Genomic DNA, 20,764 nt, shown 5'->3' with positions numbered 1-20,764 from the left:
ACATTACAGGATTACAAATTCAAAATTTAATAAAAATTAAATTTATTCTTGTATAAATTAATTTGAACTGGGCGTAACTTTTTGTGCATCTGCTCCTGCGCGTCTCACATCGCGTTTTTCAGCACTTATATCATTTAAGATTTTCGTTCACACCTCAATATCAAAGGAAAAATAAAATTACATTTACTATAAAGAATCGTCTATTTATTTCATCATTAACTTGATAGGCTCATAATTCGTATCTCACTATTTTGTTTAATCAATAAATAAATAACGGCGGTCTCTTCAACGCCCACAATTCCACTAAAGATACAAATAATTGACAAGAAATTTTATTTAAAAAGGTTGACAATATTTTAATAGGATTTAGATAATTTATATTATAATATAACCGATAAAAACAGGCCAGGAATATTAGTTAATGTGCGTTCGCGATTTGTATGACACTTTGTGTTAGTGTGCGTGAATTGCTCTAACAAGCGGTTAGTTCTAAAATCAATATTTTCGACGTTTTCACAGCTGTCATAGTTCTAGTCGTATAAATTATCTAAGAAGACTTACAATTTTTTACACATCGGCGAATAATATATGTTCTCCACTCAGTTTGAATATTAAAATAATACTAAGTCTAGTAAAGCCAGTCAGAAATAAGATGGGGTATACATAATATATAAATTATTTCGAATAGTATATATAGTAAAAAGTAAACTGGTGAATTTTTCATCACATTACTCATAAGTAATAGCTGCCATATTATTAGAGATAAACTAAAATATCAAATAAATGTTATTTTTAAATTAATAATTACCTCCAATACTTTTTCTTCTCGGCTTATATTTCTAGGTTGAAATTTTGTGGTGTGTCATGCTGCCCTCCATGACTTGAGTGTTCATTTAAAATCTCAATTAGGGTAGATCATTTTGTAATGTATATTACAACCTACGTTACAAAATATTATGTGTTCCTATAAACATTTGTTTTTTCTTGTTTCGAAAATGATTTAATATATATAATATTCTTCTGTATGACCTAATAGTTCAGCTTTAAGTTTTTTTTGTGAATTCAGAGCAAATTGTGTGAGTTAAGAATATAATATACAGGCTATATTTGTATAAAAGTAAATTAAAGGATAACACAGACTAAAAATAACATATATTTGTTACATTTGGTACTGCTTACATATAAAACAAATAAACATACATTTATAACACGGATAAAATAATAAGAATATAATTTTTAATTATTATTAAGCTTACAACCCAGTCCTATTTTTTTAGCTTAACTTCAAGCCTTTTCCAGTCTATATATGGTTAAGAACGAAAATGTCAAAACATATATAAAGAACTTACTACGGTATTTGAGAATGTTAGTATACATGGCAAATTTAGGAACTAGTGGTGTCAGAATTAGGAAAAAGGGAGCTACAGTACGAAATATGGTAAACCCACAAACAATCGCGTATATTGAAAAAATTGTTTTTAAATATTATTCTTGTTGATGATGTGATGTGCTTTTGGTTCGAGGTGTTGTGGCAGCTTCCTAGTCAAAGCTCTGCCAACTTAGATAATTTATGCGTCTAGATAGACTGTAACATCTGTGAACACAAATGTATCTGTGTAAAAATAGCGACGAACTGTTAGCCTCTATTACCGGCATGCACACTAAACCAAATTGATACGTATCGCGAGTGTAAGATGTACGTAGCTTGTCATGCTTACTAAAGTAATAAACCTAGCTTGTTTTCATCTGTTTCTTAAGAGCTCTATCTGGACGTATAAATTATCGAAGCCTTAACTATATTATCATGTCGTTTTCGTATCATAATGATAAAACAATTTCCACAAGGATGGCTTGATGGATATTGTCTGTAGAACACATTGTGTCATAAATGTCTTAATCTCCATATCAATAGGTACCTATTATAGAATAGGTAATTAAAGTTGTTATTATATATGTGTTTTGTATTGTCGTGTAGCGGGGCTGGTCCACGTATAACATCTGTTATCAAATGTATGGCACAGTCTATAGTATTACAATTCATAGTTGTTATACAATAAATACAAACCAAATCTGTACTCCAAAACCGTTTCGTAATCGTTTCATCACTCGAGATATTGCTGCATCAACTGTACTAAGTTTCTCTAAAACTTGCTACAGTTAATTAATGTTAGAACAGTTCACTATTACATATGCAGGATCATAATATATTTCTTGTCAATTACTTATGAGTTGATATTCTGAAGGTGTGAATTTAAAAAAAAAACGCACATTGGAGTGTACAGATATCGCACGAGTTGAATGCAGAGTTCAGGAACTTAATTATAATTATTGATGAGCAGAACCACGAGTGTGTCAATAAATTTAAATAATGTTTCAAGTTTATCATTTAACACTTGAATGATGAATGTCCACGCCATCTGTACCATGAGGCGCTAACTAACAGAAACAAGGTTCAAACACATACAATAGAACTACACTGCGGGCGAGAAGCGGTCTCCCGGCGCACTCTCTTTAAAAATTCGAACCGCAAACAGATTACAGAAACTACTTTGTAACTTTTATAAAATAAATATTTGTACAGTTAAATAAGTTCCACACAAGCCCGCCGGCATTCGGCGGCACACAACCAAGCCGCGGCTGTTACTGGCGGGCATTGCCCCCGCCCGAACGGGCAGTTTGCTCGCGGCTTTGAATGAAATATCATTCGGATAATGACAGCGATACTGCGGCATTGATATAAAAATATGACTCCGTACCGCCGGCGGCATGTGTGGATCTACCTTTACAGCTCCAACAATTAATGTTAATTTTATTAATGATTTCTTGATTTAACCTAATAATAAAAAATATAAAAAAACATGATTTAAGTTTTCTTTAGTGTTAATTCCACCAATATTTGTTTTTTAAAACAATTCGACACGTGTTCCGCCTCTACACGAGGCATCCTCGGGACGTGTTGTCTCGCCAAAATCTGGCATGAGACTCAAAGTTTGAGTCTCATGCCAGATTTTGGCAAATTTAAATTTCAAATTTTTGCTTTGCTTTTTTTAACGTCACACGTTTAGAACATTATTCACCACATCTTGTGCTTTGGCGATTAACAAGAACTCGTTTTTATTGAAACGGAACCTGATGGACTAGCTTCAATCATTTAAATAAAAAAAAACACGAAATCGAAACTTTAGTAATAATAACACAGTAAGCGACGACTACGGACGTTCACTCGCGCGGGCGAGGCGTGCGGTCAGCGGGGGGGAGGGGCTCTCCCACTCGTAACCCAGGCCCCGACTGCATTCAACTCGCGAGCTAATTGTAGAAACCGTTAGGATATAAGGTGTTTGATGTATCATTTGAACTATATACACATCAAGTCTAATAAAAGATTCCAATTTTAACAAATAATTCTGCATAACAAACCATTTGACAAATTAAAAACGAATATAATCAAATGACTTAGCTGGCTAGTTAAGATTTCAAAAAAGCTAATACATTGTTTACAGAAAGGGCATGCATAGATAGGCATGGGCGGTAAACACACGATAATAATTTATACCGGCTCAGTCTAAAGTTATGTCTGTGTATTTGTTCGGTATGATCTATGACCACTGTGAAGTATGCTGCAAGTTGGAACATTGTACACTTTTAAAGCATAGTATAGGATAATAACTCACTAATGAAAGCTAAAATATTATTTTTGTAATGATAATGCGAAATATACATTTGCACATATTTACTATAGCTTTGGTATTTAAAATAGAATTTACGCCGAATTTATTTACATCTTTTTTAGTTTGCTGAGGTTTTATTTTAAATGTGTGATACTCGCCCTAAAAGATGTTGAAATACACGAAGTGCATACGACATAGTTGTCATTGAGATTAGAAGAAGGCATTACCATTTATATAAGGTATGCAGCAATAATGCCCAAAACCATCCGGTTATAACATGATCAAAACTTTTTTCGCCATTTTTAGATTGATGCGGCCACATTTACATCAAGAACACTATAATACCTATGCTTAGTGTTTTCAGGAAAATAATGGAATACAATAAGTTTTATTATAGGTTTACTATAATAACATAATTCTAATATTTGACGATGTAAAAATAGGTAAAGTTCTAATAAAATAAATAACAATATAAATTAAATGTATATACATAATAATTATGTCCTATCATTCGTAATTACTTCAGGTTAATTTGGCTTAGATTATTTATAACTCTATATAGACTGAAAACGTCGAAAAAATTGAGGTTGACAGTTTACATCTATTTTAAGTAATGCACGCACACTAGCATAAAGTGATATACAAATCGCGAGTATAAGATGCAGCTTGTCACGCACACTAAAGTAATAAACCTGGCCAGTTTTCATTGATTGTATAGCAGAAGGCTCTTTCTAGATGTATAAATTATCTAAGTATCATTAAAATACTCATAATTGGGTCTCTTCAGACAATATGTTTTTACAATAGCAGTATACATGTTTATGTAATATATATAACTAACAAGATCTATGAGTCTATGATCATATTATGAACCAACAATCGAATGTTTGTCGCAAATAAATAATTTTACAATAAAACACAGTATGTGTTGGCTGTATCTCTATACAAATTTAAACTTTATATCATTACAATTAGGGTACATTATAATTCTAGAGAGTCGAATGTGCTTTTATTGCAAATTGTTTTTGAAATTGAAATGGATCCGTTTAAATCAAATACTACGGCTGAGGATCTATAGAGCGAACTTTGTTGTTTATAATGAAACACGAATTTGACTTTTGCATTCGGTCTGAGCTTAAGCTCAGTATAATTTTTGCTTTAAAATCGCTATTAAAACGAAGTAAAAGATTATGCTAAGTTTACACTCAGCTATGTTTTACGTCAGTAAAGTGGAAGATGTCAGGCTAAATGTGGAAAATATAACAAATCATCAGATTCATCAAACCGATATCAAGTTGGCTATTATAAATTTATTTTAAATCTGTTGGCACTACAGAGGTCTCCTCGACACAGGAGAAGGCCGCCAGTTGATATAATTTGTAAATATTTGATTATTGTTTGTTTTTTTTAAGTGACATCCCTTACTTCTGGAATTAATTATACAAATTAAGTTTGTAACCAAAATTTATGAACGATGCGGGAATCAACTATCAAATATTCAAATTTAATTTATATTTATGAACGATCACCTCTGGGGTTCCGTCCGTGCGCTCTTACCAACTGTGACAGTCGTTCGAGTGACGCAACGATCATAAATCTTGGTATGTCTTGTTTAACTCTCAGGTTGTGGGTCCATCTACAGGATCTACTTTACAGTTGCTGCTCAACCTCAAAAATTGCATATTAGGAAATTGACTTGAGATTTCGCTCTTGAATATAAACGGTTTGTTATTTTTAAGTGATATTGATCTATTAAGTGTTGAGCGCTCGGACGGAACTCGAGAGGCGCGCGTTCAAGTGCCGCATCGTTCATAAATTTTGGTATAAATTAAATTTTAATATTTGATAATTAATCCAGAAGATAGATCACAAATTTCCAGAATGCTAACAATTTTTTTACTGATAAAATTTTAATATTTATTTATTAAGGTTTTCAAGAATACTACTTTATTGCCATTCCTTCTGACTTCAGCCAGGCCAATGATGTCATATTTGATTTTTACAGGAAGATATAGAGTTTTTGGCATGTTGAAGGTTTGTTGTCTACACCTCCCGCGATGACAAGCCGTGTTGGGGATCGAGAGGGGTATTTCTATTCTGTATTTTGTTTTAAGCCAGATTGAGAAGGAGTTTATCGGATAATGTGAGCGTGGGGCTTTTTAAATAAGGCTATACAAATGGTTACGCTTGTTTATCTTTGTAGGCTTTTTTTGAGTTTTTATTTCATTGATAGAGCTGACAACATACCTCAGATCACTCATAAAATACTAAATAAAATATAAGCTATATTGTGCTACACTATTATGTTTGCAGTAGTTATAACGAACCTGGTACTGTGTTGACCTTATTGAAATGTATCATACAATTGAAATGATAAAATACTTAGATTATTAATTATACGTCAATCTGATTATAACAACTGTGAAAACGTCGAAAAAAAGGAATTTAGAACCTCTATTTTGAGTGTAAGACGTAACTTGTCAGGCACATTAAACTAATATTCCTGGCGTGTTTTTATCGGTCGTCTAACAGCAAGAGACTATAGACTTGTAAATTATCTAAGATAAAATGCACATTCCTGCAATGTTATATACATTTAAGTTTGTATAGAGCAGCTCGGCTTAAGGCAATCTTGGATTGCTCGAAATCTACATCTATATATACATTGTGAGCCTGTTACCCTACAGTAATATACAATGTACAATATACAGTACAATCTCATTCTATTGCTATATATCCCGCACTCTACCACACTGTGTTGCTATCTTTCCGTTTTTAGTAGACCAACAAAATAAAATATACGAACCGCAAATGTTGTATTAAAAATACTCACAAGTACCATGTTCGTATCAAATTATAACTGACCAATATTTGATCAATACTCGCAAGTACACAGATTGATGATATGACACAAATAGTGTTAAAATGTCATATTATATATATATATATATATATATATATATATATATATATATATGATGTACTAACTACTAATATTACTATAAATGCAGAGCTTTGTGTTGGGATGGATTTGATAATACAATCAGTTTAAACTTATGCAGATCATTCCACTATTAAATAAGTTTATGCGAAAAACTAGCCGTTTTAAGAACAAATAGAAGGGAATGCAACACTATTTCTCATAAGCGGTCAATAAAACGCAACAATAGCAGAGGATCGACCATCACAACAACTGTTCACTGGATTAATGCCACATAAATGCAGTCAAATTATTTAAAATGACTTTCAATTACATAAAACCACAGTTAACCAAGTCGATAAGAAATTAGTATTTTCAATGTATAAACTGTCACTGATCTTTATTACATCAAGGGGGGTGAAAACCCAATTCTTGTGCCACTAGACATAACATCTTGAAAAAGTGAGGTTATATGTTATGGGAGACAGATGGCAGAATAAAAACTATTTTGTATAAAGGTGTTGGTAATTTAAATAAGAATTGATACTCAATAGTACATCAGTAATAGGGATGTGTTAACACTGGTCACATTTCCATCCACACTGTATGTGGTCGGAGCACTCTACTGAAGTGTGTGTGTCCAACAATATAAGCTATAGAACATGTGTATCACTTGTTAAATATTATTAAGACATGTTTTTTAAACATATACACATAATGCTTGCATAAATTTATGTAGATATATTCTTAATTTTTTCTTTAAATAAAAGATAAGATATTATGAAATACATAAGGGATCCTCTTAGAGTATTTTCAGTCCTAATTGCAGCATCAACCTCGGCAAAAAGTTATAATATGAACTGAGGAAAATAGTAGCAACTAATAAATTAAAAGAGATAATAAAGGTTTGGTGCAGTTTATATATAGCAAAAAGTTTATCTTCGTCACCAGTTTAAATTTTTGTTGTGAGAACTGTTAACAAGTTTGAAAAGTGTTAGATATGCTACATTTTTTTCAAGAGAAATAAATATTAATTTTTTAACATTCAATGATTGTTTTTTATTTCATTTAACATGTTTTATCTTTCTGTATAAGTATTTCAGTATAGTAAGACAGTTTTAATATTATATTTGAAAAATTTACGGATTTGGTTGCAGTTGAAACTGAAATAGATACCAAAGATTCTACTTCTGTTTCGGTAGGACCTATTGTAGGTCTGACACACACTACAGAATGGTGACCTTTACAATGTTAAATATCCTGCAATAGGTAAGTTTTATATTATTAAAGAAATATTATTTATTCATATAAATATATACTATATGAAAAGAAAATAATATATACATTGAAATGTGTATAAATATAAAATTTGTTATTACATACTACATAGGTATATGTAATTGAAGGTGTACTTGTGTTTGATTATCAGATCAGACATCAAATAATATAAATTATTACACATGAGACACATTCTCTACTGCTTAGATGCTGACACATGACAAATTTGAACTAATAATTAACAAGAAAATGTAGGACACTCTCAATCACACCTTTGTTCAAATTGTCCTATTGTAGAAAAATTGAAGAGAATGTCACTCAAAGTTTGTCAAATACGCTCACTTCACCTAGACTAACTTCACTATCCAAACTCATAGAATGTATAGCGTTAGATTCACAACGAACAGATCAGACTTGCTCACAACTTATATCTAGTCCACTAGTTGTATGGAGTGTCGGTCACTCAGTCTGTGGGCCCCGGGGCCCCGGTCCCCGGAGGCTGGGCGGGCCCAGGTGTTCACTCCGCCGTCCGCACACGCCGTGATCAGACACTCCGCACGGAACAGCAGCGCCGTGAGTCTCTCGTGAGCTATTTTTTTACACACCAGCGGCTCCAACACGGGACACTCGTCGAACCTCGGACATGAGGCAGTACCTATTAACTTGACCGGGTCGTAGTCGCTGACTTTCCCTCTCAACGCCACCGTATTCAACTTTTCATTGGCCTTGTCCGCCGGCTTCGTCAGGCTGAAGTTCCTCCTGTGGTCGGAGCGACGCTCGCCGAACGACAAGGCGGCCAGTCGCTGCGTAAAGTTAGCTCCCAACGAACCCGATTCTTCCTTGGCCTTGCCAACATTGATGATCGACACATTGTTTTTGACCGGTTTCGCGCCGGACGGTTCGCCGGACGCGTTCGCATTGAGTTCCGCATGTTTGTGTCCGATTTTATTAGTTTTTGCACATTTAGCTTTCGCACCGGGCACGCCATTCGGTGTCTGGCTATTATTGGGAGAGAGATGCGTTGAAGCCCGTGCTCTGATGGGCGGCCGTAACACGTCTTCTGTGAGATCCCAGAGACACAGCTGAGTGTCTTGAGAGACACTGCCGAGCCTGTAGCACTGGGCGCTCTCTTTCTTTTCCGAATCTTCATTTTGCTCCGAGAAGCTGACCACATACGGATCGAAGGCTACAACAGAAACCCAGGAGCGATGGCCTTGACCTCTAGCGGCCACTCGTCGCTCGTCGAACGACCACACCGTGACCAGGTCGTCCTCTCCGCCGACGACGACGTACTTCCCGTCGGGCGACCAGCACACGCACAGGAAGCCGCCGAAGTACGAGCGAGCGCGGCCGACCAGCTCCATGGTGTCGTAGTGGAACACGCGCAGGAAGCCATCCTGCGAGACCACGGCCAGGTTGGCGCCGCACGGGGAGAACGCGAACTCGTTTATACAACTACCCTCACCAATCACCCACCTGGAAAAAAAAACATTATCAGAAGGAGAAACATGCAACGTATGTGTAGTTCGCCCGGTGACCGTCCAGCTTCTCAACTTTCACTATTACGAGATCGATTATTTTTAGATCTTTGTCCAGATTATACAATATTCCACGTCATATACCCGGTGAAACTTTATGGTATAACTCATAATAAATACATTTAAATACTTTCAACTAGACATTCCTTAGGTCATCTCTAATTACTAGTGACGTCAGAAATGAATATGCATTACATTTTAATACAAAATTTAAAGTGCCAAGTTTTCGCGAAGATTAGCATCCCGCATCCCTTATCGTCTGTTTTTCTGAACTCTCTTTGACCCAAAACAGATGAATAACGTAGATGTGACATAACATGACATGACAGAAATAGTAAAATGCCTACTATTCATTGCAGCTGTTAGGCAAATATTGTTGTCATTTTCTTCAGCTGACACTGAAAATAATTCCAAATTTGTATTTGTAGTTTATGGGTACCACAACGGCACCTTTTTCTGCCGTGAAGCAGAAATGTGTAAGCATTATTGTGGTTTGGTCTGAAGGGCGCTGTCGCTGGTATAATTACTGGGCAAATGAGACTTAATACCTTATGCTCCTAATAAGAAATTGGTCTTCATGGATAAATTTAGTCAAAAAGGGATATCTTTGACAATCCTCGTATTTATAATAGGTAGGTATGTATTCTATTTCCGGAATGGGGGGGGTACAGTTTTTGGGTTATTTGTAAGAAATTTCTCAGCAGTTGGCCGGAGTTTAGAAATGTGGAGGATCGCCCCCTATTACGTGGGAATTAAATATCTCCATACTATTGCATATGACTTAAATAATGAAGCATTGAAGGGATGTTATACCCTTTCTGATTGAGGCAGTATACTTTGTTTTAATTTGTAATTTGAAGTAGTATACCTGTAGAGCGGGTTCCTGGTGGACTTGGTCCGGCACGTGTGGATGGAGTAGGCGTCGCCCTGCTTGAACAGCTGGTAGTGCGGCGCGGCCGGCCCACACGGCAGCTCCTCGTTGAACACGTACAGCTGACCGGACGCGTGCGCCGACAGGAACAGGCTGCTGGAGCCCGGCACCCACTTGATGCACGTCACGCGCGACTTGTCTATCAGCCTCTGTGTGGGGTTCCGACACTATGGATTAGACTGCCCTGTGCTTGCCCGGGCCATTAAAATAATTGGGAAGTCCAGGCCCAAGGGTGTCGAAAGAGGCGAATACGGGCATTTACCAGTGGGAGGCTCTTTTGCCGGCTAGATTATGGCGCCTTTTTCTGCGCTGAAGCAGTAATGTGTAAGCATTATTGTGTTTCGATCCAAAGGACGCCGTAGCTAGTGAAATTACTGGGCAAATAAGACTTATCATCTTATGTCTCATGGTGGCGAGCGCAATGTAGTGCCGCTCAGAATTTTTGGGTTTTTCAAGAATCCTGAGCGGCACTGAAATGTAATGGGCAAAGCGTATCAATTACCATCTTCTAATCGAAATTGAAACTATACCTTAGTAAAAACTGCTTAAATATCAGACGAATAATTTCAATAAAAAATTCGACAATTTAATTTTTATTGTATTAATAAAATAATATAGGTAATATAATAGTTTAAAATTCGAATTAAATTGATATTAATGTAACTAATGTTTTAACAATTATAATGAATTTAGTAAAATTTGCACGTCATAAATATGCCAAACATATACTTTATAATATATATGTATCTCTTGATCTGGTCATAACAGACAAAAAATTAATCTGGCTACACGTCACAATACGAAGTGAGCCGTATTACGTCATAAAACTGGGCAATGAACTTCCTTGTGCGGAATTTCCGTATTCCTCAGAAAGCGTGGGTAACATCGTTCAGACGTGAGGTCGAGATCACTGAACATGGTGTGACACAAACGCTCGAGCTCGTCTATTGGCTACACCGACACTGCTTCTCCCAACTATAATCAATCTAAAGTTCTCCTCTCTCTTACTCGCCTATTCCACACATCTTCTTTCGATTTTGTTCCTGAACATCTGATGTTCTTTGCAAGAAGATTTTTTCAATAAACAACTCTGAGCACACGCGGGTGCTAATTAAAGAGCTGATAATTCAGTTAACACGATCAAGAATCATAAATAAAACCCTAATTTATAAGTTCAGCCGAAACTCCAAAATAAATACGCTCTGCGTGCCAAAGGTCTGAATATAAAAACGGCCGCACAGAAACAAACGTTCAATACCCTGTATCTAGATGAAATGTCTCACTACTATAGTTGTATTTCAAATAACATGAAGTGAACACACACAGGACGGGTGTAGGATGCATTCCGAAACTCGGAGCACCCCGTGCCGTGTTTTCGAAATAGGTAGTATAAGACAATACATACCAGCAGATAACCTAAAATAGAAATAGTTTCTTAAAAATTAGGCCATCGCAGGACTAAATTATTTGTTAAAATTATTCACAAAGTTATTAGCCAACAGATATTCTAACCCGCCGCATTGTTTTCATATTTCACATCAAAAGAAGCCACTAATGGCAAATAATATATACCTAATAGTAAAAGTACAGAAATCAATTAAAGAAATACCTTGCGGCCATACAATAAGGCTCAATTCAGATCGCACAGCGCTATCAACCTACATTTTTATTCATCTAGAAGTTGTCTCTTTTTCTATGACGTGACTCTTGCCTCTTCTGACGACAAAAACGACATTAGGGTCTTTACCTAAAACTGTACCTACGCAGTATAAGGTCATCTTATAAGAACAGCTCAGTTTTTTCTATAATATAAATAGGTATGAAGTCGTAATTTTAAGTCAATATTCTTTCGTTGTCGAACCTACATTCGTTGCAGATACTAATGTATGCATTGGAAGACTACATAGTCAACATATATTTCTCGTTAAAAAAATAGGATCTATCTATAGGTAACGTGCTTAAATAGAACAATAATTACGCGAGCTAGACTTGCACACGTCTTCTTAGATATTATATTTAAAATATCAAACGAGCTCGCTGTGAGTCCCTAAATGATAGTCACGTTGGAGTGGCCGCCGCGCGTACTCACTATGTCGATACATACACGGGGAGTGAGACAGGCCTGGCATGGGGTGCTCTGACATTCGGAACGCACCCTTCGTCCGTCGAGGGTTAACCGTCTAATATATTTATATAAAAATGAATTGCTCTTCGTTAGTCTCGCTAAAACTCGAGAACGGCTGGACCGATTTGGCTAATTTTGGTCTTGAATTATTTGTGGAAGTCCAGGGAAGGTTTAAAAGGTGAATAAATATGAGTGTTCGGAATTAAATAAAAACAACAATTTTGTTTTTCCTTTGATGTGTCCCCGATATTTGTTTTGTATGGACATATTTTCTATGAGAGAATTTATTGACGCTGTGAAACAATTTCATTACAACAACAGGGAGCATATTTTACGAAATAATTCTTGATGTTATGATATATTATTCACAAATTCATAAAAAACATTATTTTATTTATAATATACAGAACAACGTCTGTCGGGTCAACTAGTTAAAAATAAAAGTTTAGATGAAATGCCTTATTTGTGTCAAAACTTACAAGAAAATATTTTCACTTAACCTATATGATACATCACAAATTAAAAATAATCTTATTCGGGGCTTACATATTGACGATCTGGCGACTTTCTATTTCTTTTACATGGATTGTAAAGCTATTATGTACAGTTCAGCTGCGAGTTCAAATATTATATATACTAATATTATAAAGCTGCAGTGTTTGTTTGTTTGTTTGAACGCGCTAATCTCTGGTACTACTGGTCCGATTCGAATGATTCTTTCAGTGTTGGGTAGTCCATTTATCGAGGAAGGCTATAGGCTATGTTTCTTTTTTCAAAATTAGGGATCCCTAATAAAATTGCTATTTTGTAACACAAGGTGTAAAATCGAAAACCTATTTTTGCGTGCGCTGCAAAAACTATTGACAATAGAACAAAATGATGTACAGGCTATAATATAGGCAATATTTTATCTCGGTATTTCAACGGAAACGAGAAAAACGCGGGTGAAACCGCGGGGCACAGCTAGTATTACTATATGTCGCTAAATACAACAGCCGGACACAAGATATTATATAAACCCACCTCTTCATTATACAATTTACTTAATTCCTTCTTAATTGGATCTATTAGCTGTATCTGTCCCGTGGAGAAGCCGATGACGAGAGACACGCTCTCTGGCGTCACGGTGATCGTGTTGAAGTCGTGGCACGTGGGGTTCGTTCCCTTGTACATCTTCTTGTCGACCGGCTTCGTGAGATCAGCTGCCTGTACAGATAAACAATTTGTATATACACCATATCGAAATAATTATTATTAATGAGTGCACGTGGCCAGTAAGGAGGTTAATATTGATTGATGATTAATTATTGTCCAGCAGTATGCCCAGTAAGTGACCCTACACCTTAAATAAAAAAAATTGGATCGGAATTTTAGTGGGAGGTTTAATTCTATTTTACTGGCCGAAGAGTCGCTCACAGAAGCCTGAAACAGTCTGAAAACGACTGCGAAGTTAGCCTGGACTGGTTGAAGCAAGAAGATGAAAAAACCTCACACGCGGACGTGACTGGAGTCAAGAAATAAGTGCGGAAATAGCGAAGTCGAAAATAAAACGGTTTATCCCGATCTCCAGTAAAACTACAATTCCTAATAAAAAAATCTTTATATATATTTCTTGTGTGCGTGTGTATGTCACTGAACTCCTCCTAGACGGCTGGACCGATTTTGATGAAATTTTTTGTGTGAGTTCAAGGGGATTCGAGGATGTTTTAGATTCACAGTTGAACTACCTCCTAAACGGCTGGACCGATTTTGATGTTTTTTTGTTTGTTTCAGTGAATTTGAGATTGGTTTAGACTCTCAATTCCGTCCATATAATATAATTCTCCTGCTCATGTGTATGTTAATGAACTCCACCTAACGGCTGGACCGATTTTTCAAATTTAAGACGTGTGTACAGGTCAAGGTCCGTTGGGTACACTAGTTTAATATAATCTTTTTATGTCTCAAACAAACACATTGTAATGTTTTCTATTTGCAATATTTATTTTTCACCTTATTTTGACTTAATATCGAAAAATCACTCGAATTTTCAATAGAAAGTCCTCAGGTCAAAATATCAGCTTTTAAAATTAAATTTTGGGTTTGCTCGCGTACTTCTCAAGCTATTTATTTTTCGTAAGGGTCGTAGATTTTGTCGTTTTATAATCATTATACTTAATATATTCTTTTAAATGAAATATTTAAACTTTAACCATTCGACATTAGTCAAACAGTTCCCAATTAAAAAAAATTGCCTTAGGGAAAATCATAGTCACACTTCTTGCTATTTAATTCTGGAAGTGAATTTAAGAAATAGCCCACATCAGCACGTATGGCCTACTCGTGTGTATAAGACAATTAAGTTTAAAATAAAAATAGATGAATCTCAATGTTTATTATAGTGACCAGGCAATATATATATTACTACCTTCTCGAGCTAATTAGATTGTCTCAATATATACTCTCGTATTAGTACTCTTAACAGCTGATGGTCTGTGTAATGAAGTCATTCAAAATAGTAAAACTGGCTTTTTCCACTTGTCAGTTTATTAAAGAGGTAATATTGAAAAGAAAACATGAATTTTTACTTCTGTAAACGTGGGGAGGTGAAACATTGACTCAATATTTTCTGCTACGAAGAATAAGAAAAACATGTTTGATGTGAATCTCTTCGCTTCTAGGTTCGTTCCCTCGCTGCTGAGGATCGCGACTCATATTCAATCGGTCGACGAGCTGTCACCATCGGTCTCCTGGTGGAGTGCGGAATTTATAGTATTCTTCAGTTCTTAGGAAATTTGATCCAACTACCGTTTAGTTCTACGGTATCTAGGTCTCTAATTTACTCTTGGTTATTTTCCTCGTCACTAGGACGAAGACGACGGAAGACGGGTGTGTTGACGTGAATACGTCTTTAAAATAGTTTCAACAGTAGGAGGCAATCAAGTAAAGTGATAATAACAATATCGCGAGTAGAGTTGGTGTGGTAGCAATATATCTGTAGCATCCACAGTTAAAGTTTAATACAACTCGATAGCTAGAATCAAAGAAAATTTTACGTTAAATGAGTGAATTATTGTACCCTGTAAATTACTCCATTCCACTGTACCACATATATGCTCGTTTATATTTCAATCGTCAGCTCACTGTCGATTACGTACATAAAAGAGCATCGATCGCATTTTAGGGACGCCGGTTTGATATCGCCCGCCACGTACCAATGTGTATTCTTTTTTACAAATTCATATGTTAGTTTATTTGATGCTCTAAGGGGAAGAAAAACATCGTGAGGAAGCCTTACAACACACATACGTAGGCTTTTTTATGGAAGAGGACAAACAAGAATATGGGTCATCAGATGTTAAATGAATCAGTACAGGAGCAATGCCGGCCTTGTTCGCGCTTTAGTGGAAAGAAGTTCCATTGACAACGGAACTGTAGGGAGGAACACAGGACATCCGTTTGTTATGGGGATAATATCATAAATGGTGGCCTGTCGTGAGGATGTGCATCAGTAAGACGGCACAGAAATAAGGTCAAACAGCTCTTTGAAACACACTGGGCTTTCAATAGCTTGAACCCAGGGGATTTGCACTGTCGCACAAAACAGGCATACAGTAAGTGTTATAGAAGAAAATATAAGGATTTGATATAGAAGCAAAATAAAAACAATACTTTGTTTTTATTTTGCTATTGATACCAGTTGAATAGACAAATCAAAATATCAAGATTGTATACAGTAGACTCCCTAACATATACATATTCACAATGCAAAACCAATCTACCAATTAAGGTGAACAAACGCAGGGTATCTACATAACTTGGAAAAAGTCAGGTAGTAATCACAACGATTCATAAACAATAGATAATGCCTACCGTGAAATTATATAAGATCTATGTTAATAATGGAGATCTGAAAGCATTTACTCTTTGTTAGGCATCAATGTGTAATAAGGTTGAGGATATAAACAATTAAATTTTAGACTGATATTAGTTGACAGAAATGAAAAAATCAACAAGTAAGTTTGTGTCACTGATCTCCATCCCTCCGAATCTATTAAAGATGTTTGCAAGAAAAATGACTACAGAATACTACTAAACAATATTAATACTTGAGATGGGGAGTTCTCTAAAAGGCTTTTCCATGTTTTTATCAGGTCTGAGAAATGTCTTTTTAAGTGGATGGTAGGTTCTAACATTAAATAAGTTATACAAATTATTAACATTGAATAAAAAAAAATTGGTTTTAAATTAAATATTTTGATTGAATAACCATTTTAAATTAAACAATACGAACTCATATGCATTAAATATGGCCACACCAACTACCAATTTTGTTGTTATAATTGAATTAGAGAGTATTATTCAGAATTTTATAAATTTAGTTCGTTAAAATAAATTGAATTCCTTTTTCAATTTTATCATATCATTTTGGTTGAGAGAAGTAATGCTAGTAAATTGCATGCGGATAGTATTGTACCTATTCACCAAAAAAAATTAAACAGTTTTGTGCTAGTTCTAAAATTTAATTGATGCAGCAGTAGGTTTGCGCAAAATAATTTGCAAATGGAAGCAATCAATTTAGTTGGCTTTTTAAATTGTGATGCTGAATGTTTGCCCTGAGTTTAATAATGAACTGAAAACTATAGTGAATGATCCCATGTGACATCTGCGAACTAAAACATAATTAAATACCTACTGACAACAATGCACAGAATATTTTTGTATATTGAGCCTACACAAGATAATTTTAAAATTTATGTTATTTAGTTTACGTACATATAAGTACATGATAGTATTGGTATTCTCAGCATCCTCAGGTTTGATAATGAACTAAAGAACTATGGAGTAAGGGATCTGGGAGCTAGTTTTCATAGTTCATCTGTGGGAGCACTCTTTCGTTCACGAACTACACAAGGTTATGAAGCAGTAAAGTAGCAAAGTAACTTCTTGCTGTTAGAACAATTGAAATTCCTCTGGGTGTACACGTTTTTGAAATGATTTCTTGCAGCGCACTCTATGTCGCAGTAATAATGTACTGAACAGAATGACAAACACAAAACAAAATGTTCCTTTAAGAAGTCAACTTTCTTCATCAGGCTCATATCTTCATCTTGATTATCTCACACATCTTCGTAGATCAAAATTTTCTCAGTTTGAAAATTCCACTTGACTGATAATTTGAAAGTTATCACTTGAACAACTTTGTATCTTTATCTTGATAACAGATTATGTTAAACCAATATAATACAATATTATTATTATGGTAAATATTTTACATAATAGATACTGACCATGAAATATTTGAACAATTTGCTATTATATTGGAAAAACAATAACCCAGCAAGTTATAAGGACTAATGTTTTTTTTTTATGGAATAGGAGGACAAACAAGTGTACGGGTCATCTGGTGTTAAGTGATCACCGCCGCCTCTGACACACCTTCTCTGACAACACCAGAGGAATCACAAGAGTGTTGTCGGCCTTTAAGGAAGGTGTGCGCACTTTTTTTGAAGGTACCCATGTCATATCGTCCCGGAAACACCGCAGAAGGAAGCTCATTCCACAGCTTAGTAGTACGAGGAAGAAAGCTCCTTGAAAACCGCACTGTGGAGGACCACCACACATCCGGACGGTGAGGATGATATCCTAATTTGTGGCGTGTCATGCGAAGAATGAATTAGAAACAAGAGAATGATGTGTACGTAGATTATGTGACGTGTACCATCTTGTCACCTGAGTCATCCTTTATTTTTAACCCATCAAGTATTTGATTCAAGTAAGTTTCATAAAAGATTTATAAGGAGAAAACCAGTTTTTGTTGAAAACCATGTTTTAATCAATTACAGATTGGTTCAGAAACCTACACATGAAATTTTTCTCATAATAAAATAATATTATTAATATAATATATATCACATACTCCACACTAATAAATACAATAAGCTGGAACCCACATACTATTAGTATAAAATAAATCTGCCTAAAGGAAGAATAATTTCCTCAGTCTGTCAACCCTTATCACTAGTAGTTGTGGAGAACCGATGACTCGAATTTTTAAGCTTTATATTTATTAAATATGTTTATATTTTTAAACATCGGCTACATGTATCAGTGTAAGAAATATGATTAGAGAGAATAAGTGTAATAAAGAAAATATATCAAATTGACTTTTTATATTATAATTATTCATGTCTTTCAAGAAATGTGGAAGACAGGGCAAGTTGTGTTATGTTTTTGGTATATATTTAATTTATTTATACATTAAACTTTCATGCTTGTATCTTAATAAGATAACATAATATGTCCAATGAAATTTCACTGGACTTAAGTTGTACCTATTGCTTTTGATTATAAATAAAGTAGCAAAAATTTACCTTTTTAACACCTCTGTAAACATAAACATACAGCTCCTTGCCATGATTGAAGCATATACGCTCTTCAGAAGCCTGTACATCGGCTCCTGGGGCCCCTCCACCTGGTCCAGGCGGTAAGGAGACCAGAGACACGCGCACATGAGATGATCCTGAACCACTAGTGTATCCAACACGATTGGGTCTTGAATACTCCGACAGTGTCATCAAGCGATAGGTACCCTCGCGCGTAACAAACTGCGTCTTCACATCGTCCTTCCCGCCGGAGTCAGATTGCACAGCCATGTTACCATATCCTGTTAATAATATTCATCTAGACCGCCTGGGAAAACTGATTAGAATCTGTTGACAAGTCAATTCGCACGAGAACTCGGCAACTTTTACGTATTTTACATAGTGTAGAATGAAATGTCTTTTCTTCTTCAACGGTATAGATAATAATGAAATAAATCTAATCAATGTTTATTGTAAAAAATTCTTGGAAAATAAACCTAAATACAATCCCCGAATCCCGTTCCTGTGTACAAATCACAGCACAAATGCATTCAGTCCATTGACAAATGACAGATAGTCAGGTGCCAAATGCCATCCAATGCCCAATTTTTCAGAAGGTCACTTATCTTTTTTTTATGTATATGGCACAGTGACTGGGATCCTTAAGCCAAATCTTTATTTGTGGTCTTTGTTTCACTTTATATTATGAATAATTTGATATCATTGTATAATACATAGCTATAATTATGATAGAAACAGTACCACCTGCTTTTTCACGGAGAACAGCCCCATACAGGTCATTATCGATGATTGCTGCTCAGCCCATTTATCCTATACTTTTCTTCTATATATCACAATAATATTTTGATTATCCATCGTTGTACAACATCCGAGTTCACGTACCCTATACAGATGACAGCAGTCAGCATTGCAGATGCCATATACATCGGCATGCATGTCATAGTCTCTTTCGGGAAATCGTTATAAACCGAATTATACGCACAAAACACTATTACTGAATATGCGTATCACCGCCCTTCAACAACACTCCGCTTAATGTCTCGCCTAGTATCGAAATACAAGATCTACAAATCTCGTTGAATAATTTCATTTCCGCAATTATCTGGATGAAAAGCCCAATTGGCTTCTTAGATAAGGGGATCATAGAGAAAGACAATACTTCAAGCCGCAGCACATTCTAACGCAATACAATACGCAGGTCAGGCTTCGAATAGAGTATTGCTCATATCTTAGGTCTTGTGCACCCCAATATCTCCTCGGACGATTTGACCCCGTGCAACTCGGAAATGCTCAAATAGCCGAAGAGACATGGCCCCAGTCGAGACAACTATGATGGTGTACAAATGTATCTGTGTTCCAATCATGACCTATTACATTTGTGCGTGTGGTGGAGCTGGCTTGCTTCAATTAGAACGAGCACACAGAACTTTATTTAAAAACAATTTTCAATAAGGTTTAGGTACCCAACCAACCAATTACATGAAGAGAGTAAACTTCTCAGTGTCCGTCAGAAATATATTTATGGAATAATTTCATGTAAAAAGTAATATAAACTCTAATGCTAATAATAAATTTACCACATTTCATACCACAATTAGGTACTAAAACAGGCATAGCTCAGTCACAATATGAATTTAATTCGGCATACGCTTATAACTTTGTAAATTTTATAAACATCTAAGTAAAATAAACAAATACGCTTTAACAAAATCTTTAAAATCATGGCTAGTAAGTATTAAAATACGACGATACAGAAAACGTTCTTAAAATTATAAGCATCAATTACTAACACTTATTTTATCTTGTGCACAGTTTGACATACTAACATGTCTTAATAAAAAACACACACACACACACTCACACAAACCTCTTTTTAGTGAGTTTGCTAATTATGTATAAGCTTTCCGAAGGACCTAGCCTCTGCATCTCAGGGTATCCT

At 35.4% G+C, this 20,764-nt stretch overlaps 1 protein-coding gene across 1 annotated transcript; it reads right to left on the bottom strand.

Annotated features, from left to right (window-relative positions):
* Window positions 1–7,094: 7,094 nt before the first annotated feature.
* Window positions 7,095–19,383, bottom strand: LOC126979722 (WD repeat-containing protein 20). The gene is made up of 4 exons (XM_050829213.1): window positions 18,814–19,383; window positions 13,484–13,666; window positions 10,273–10,484; window positions 7,095–9,342 (listed from the first exon to the last, which is right to left on the bottom strand). Exons 1-4 carry the CDS (start codon window positions 19,093–19,095, stop codon window positions 8,298–8,300), a joined length of 1,722 nt encoding a protein of 573 aa, XP_050685170.1. The 5' UTR covers window positions 19,096–19,383; the 3' UTR covers window positions 7,095–8,297.
* Window positions 19,384–20,764: the final 1,381 nt, after the last annotated feature.

Source organism: Leptidea sinapis, chromosome 4 (genome assembly GCF_905404315.1).
Source record: "Leptidea sinapis chromosome 4, ilLepSina1.1, whole genome shotgun sequence".
In the NCBI taxonomy this organism is placed as follows: domain Eukaryota; kingdom Metazoa; phylum Arthropoda; class Insecta; order Lepidoptera; family Pieridae; genus Leptidea; species Leptidea sinapis.
This window is presented reverse-complemented; position numbering and strand designations above follow the sequence as displayed.

Coding starts and splice junctions, on each gene's coding strand:
- LOC126979722 (XM_050829213.1), bottom strand. CDS start 19,095: ATGGCTGTGCAATCTGACTCCGGCGGGAAGGACGATGTGAAGACGCAG. Junction 10,485..13,483: donor GTAAATTGTATAATGAAGAG/GTGGGTTTATAT, acceptor AACCCCACACAG/AGGCTGATAGACAAGTCGCG. Junction 9,343..10,272: donor ACCAGGAACCCGCTCTACAG/GTATACTACTTC, acceptor TTTTTTTTCCAG/GTGGGTGATTGGTGAGGGTA.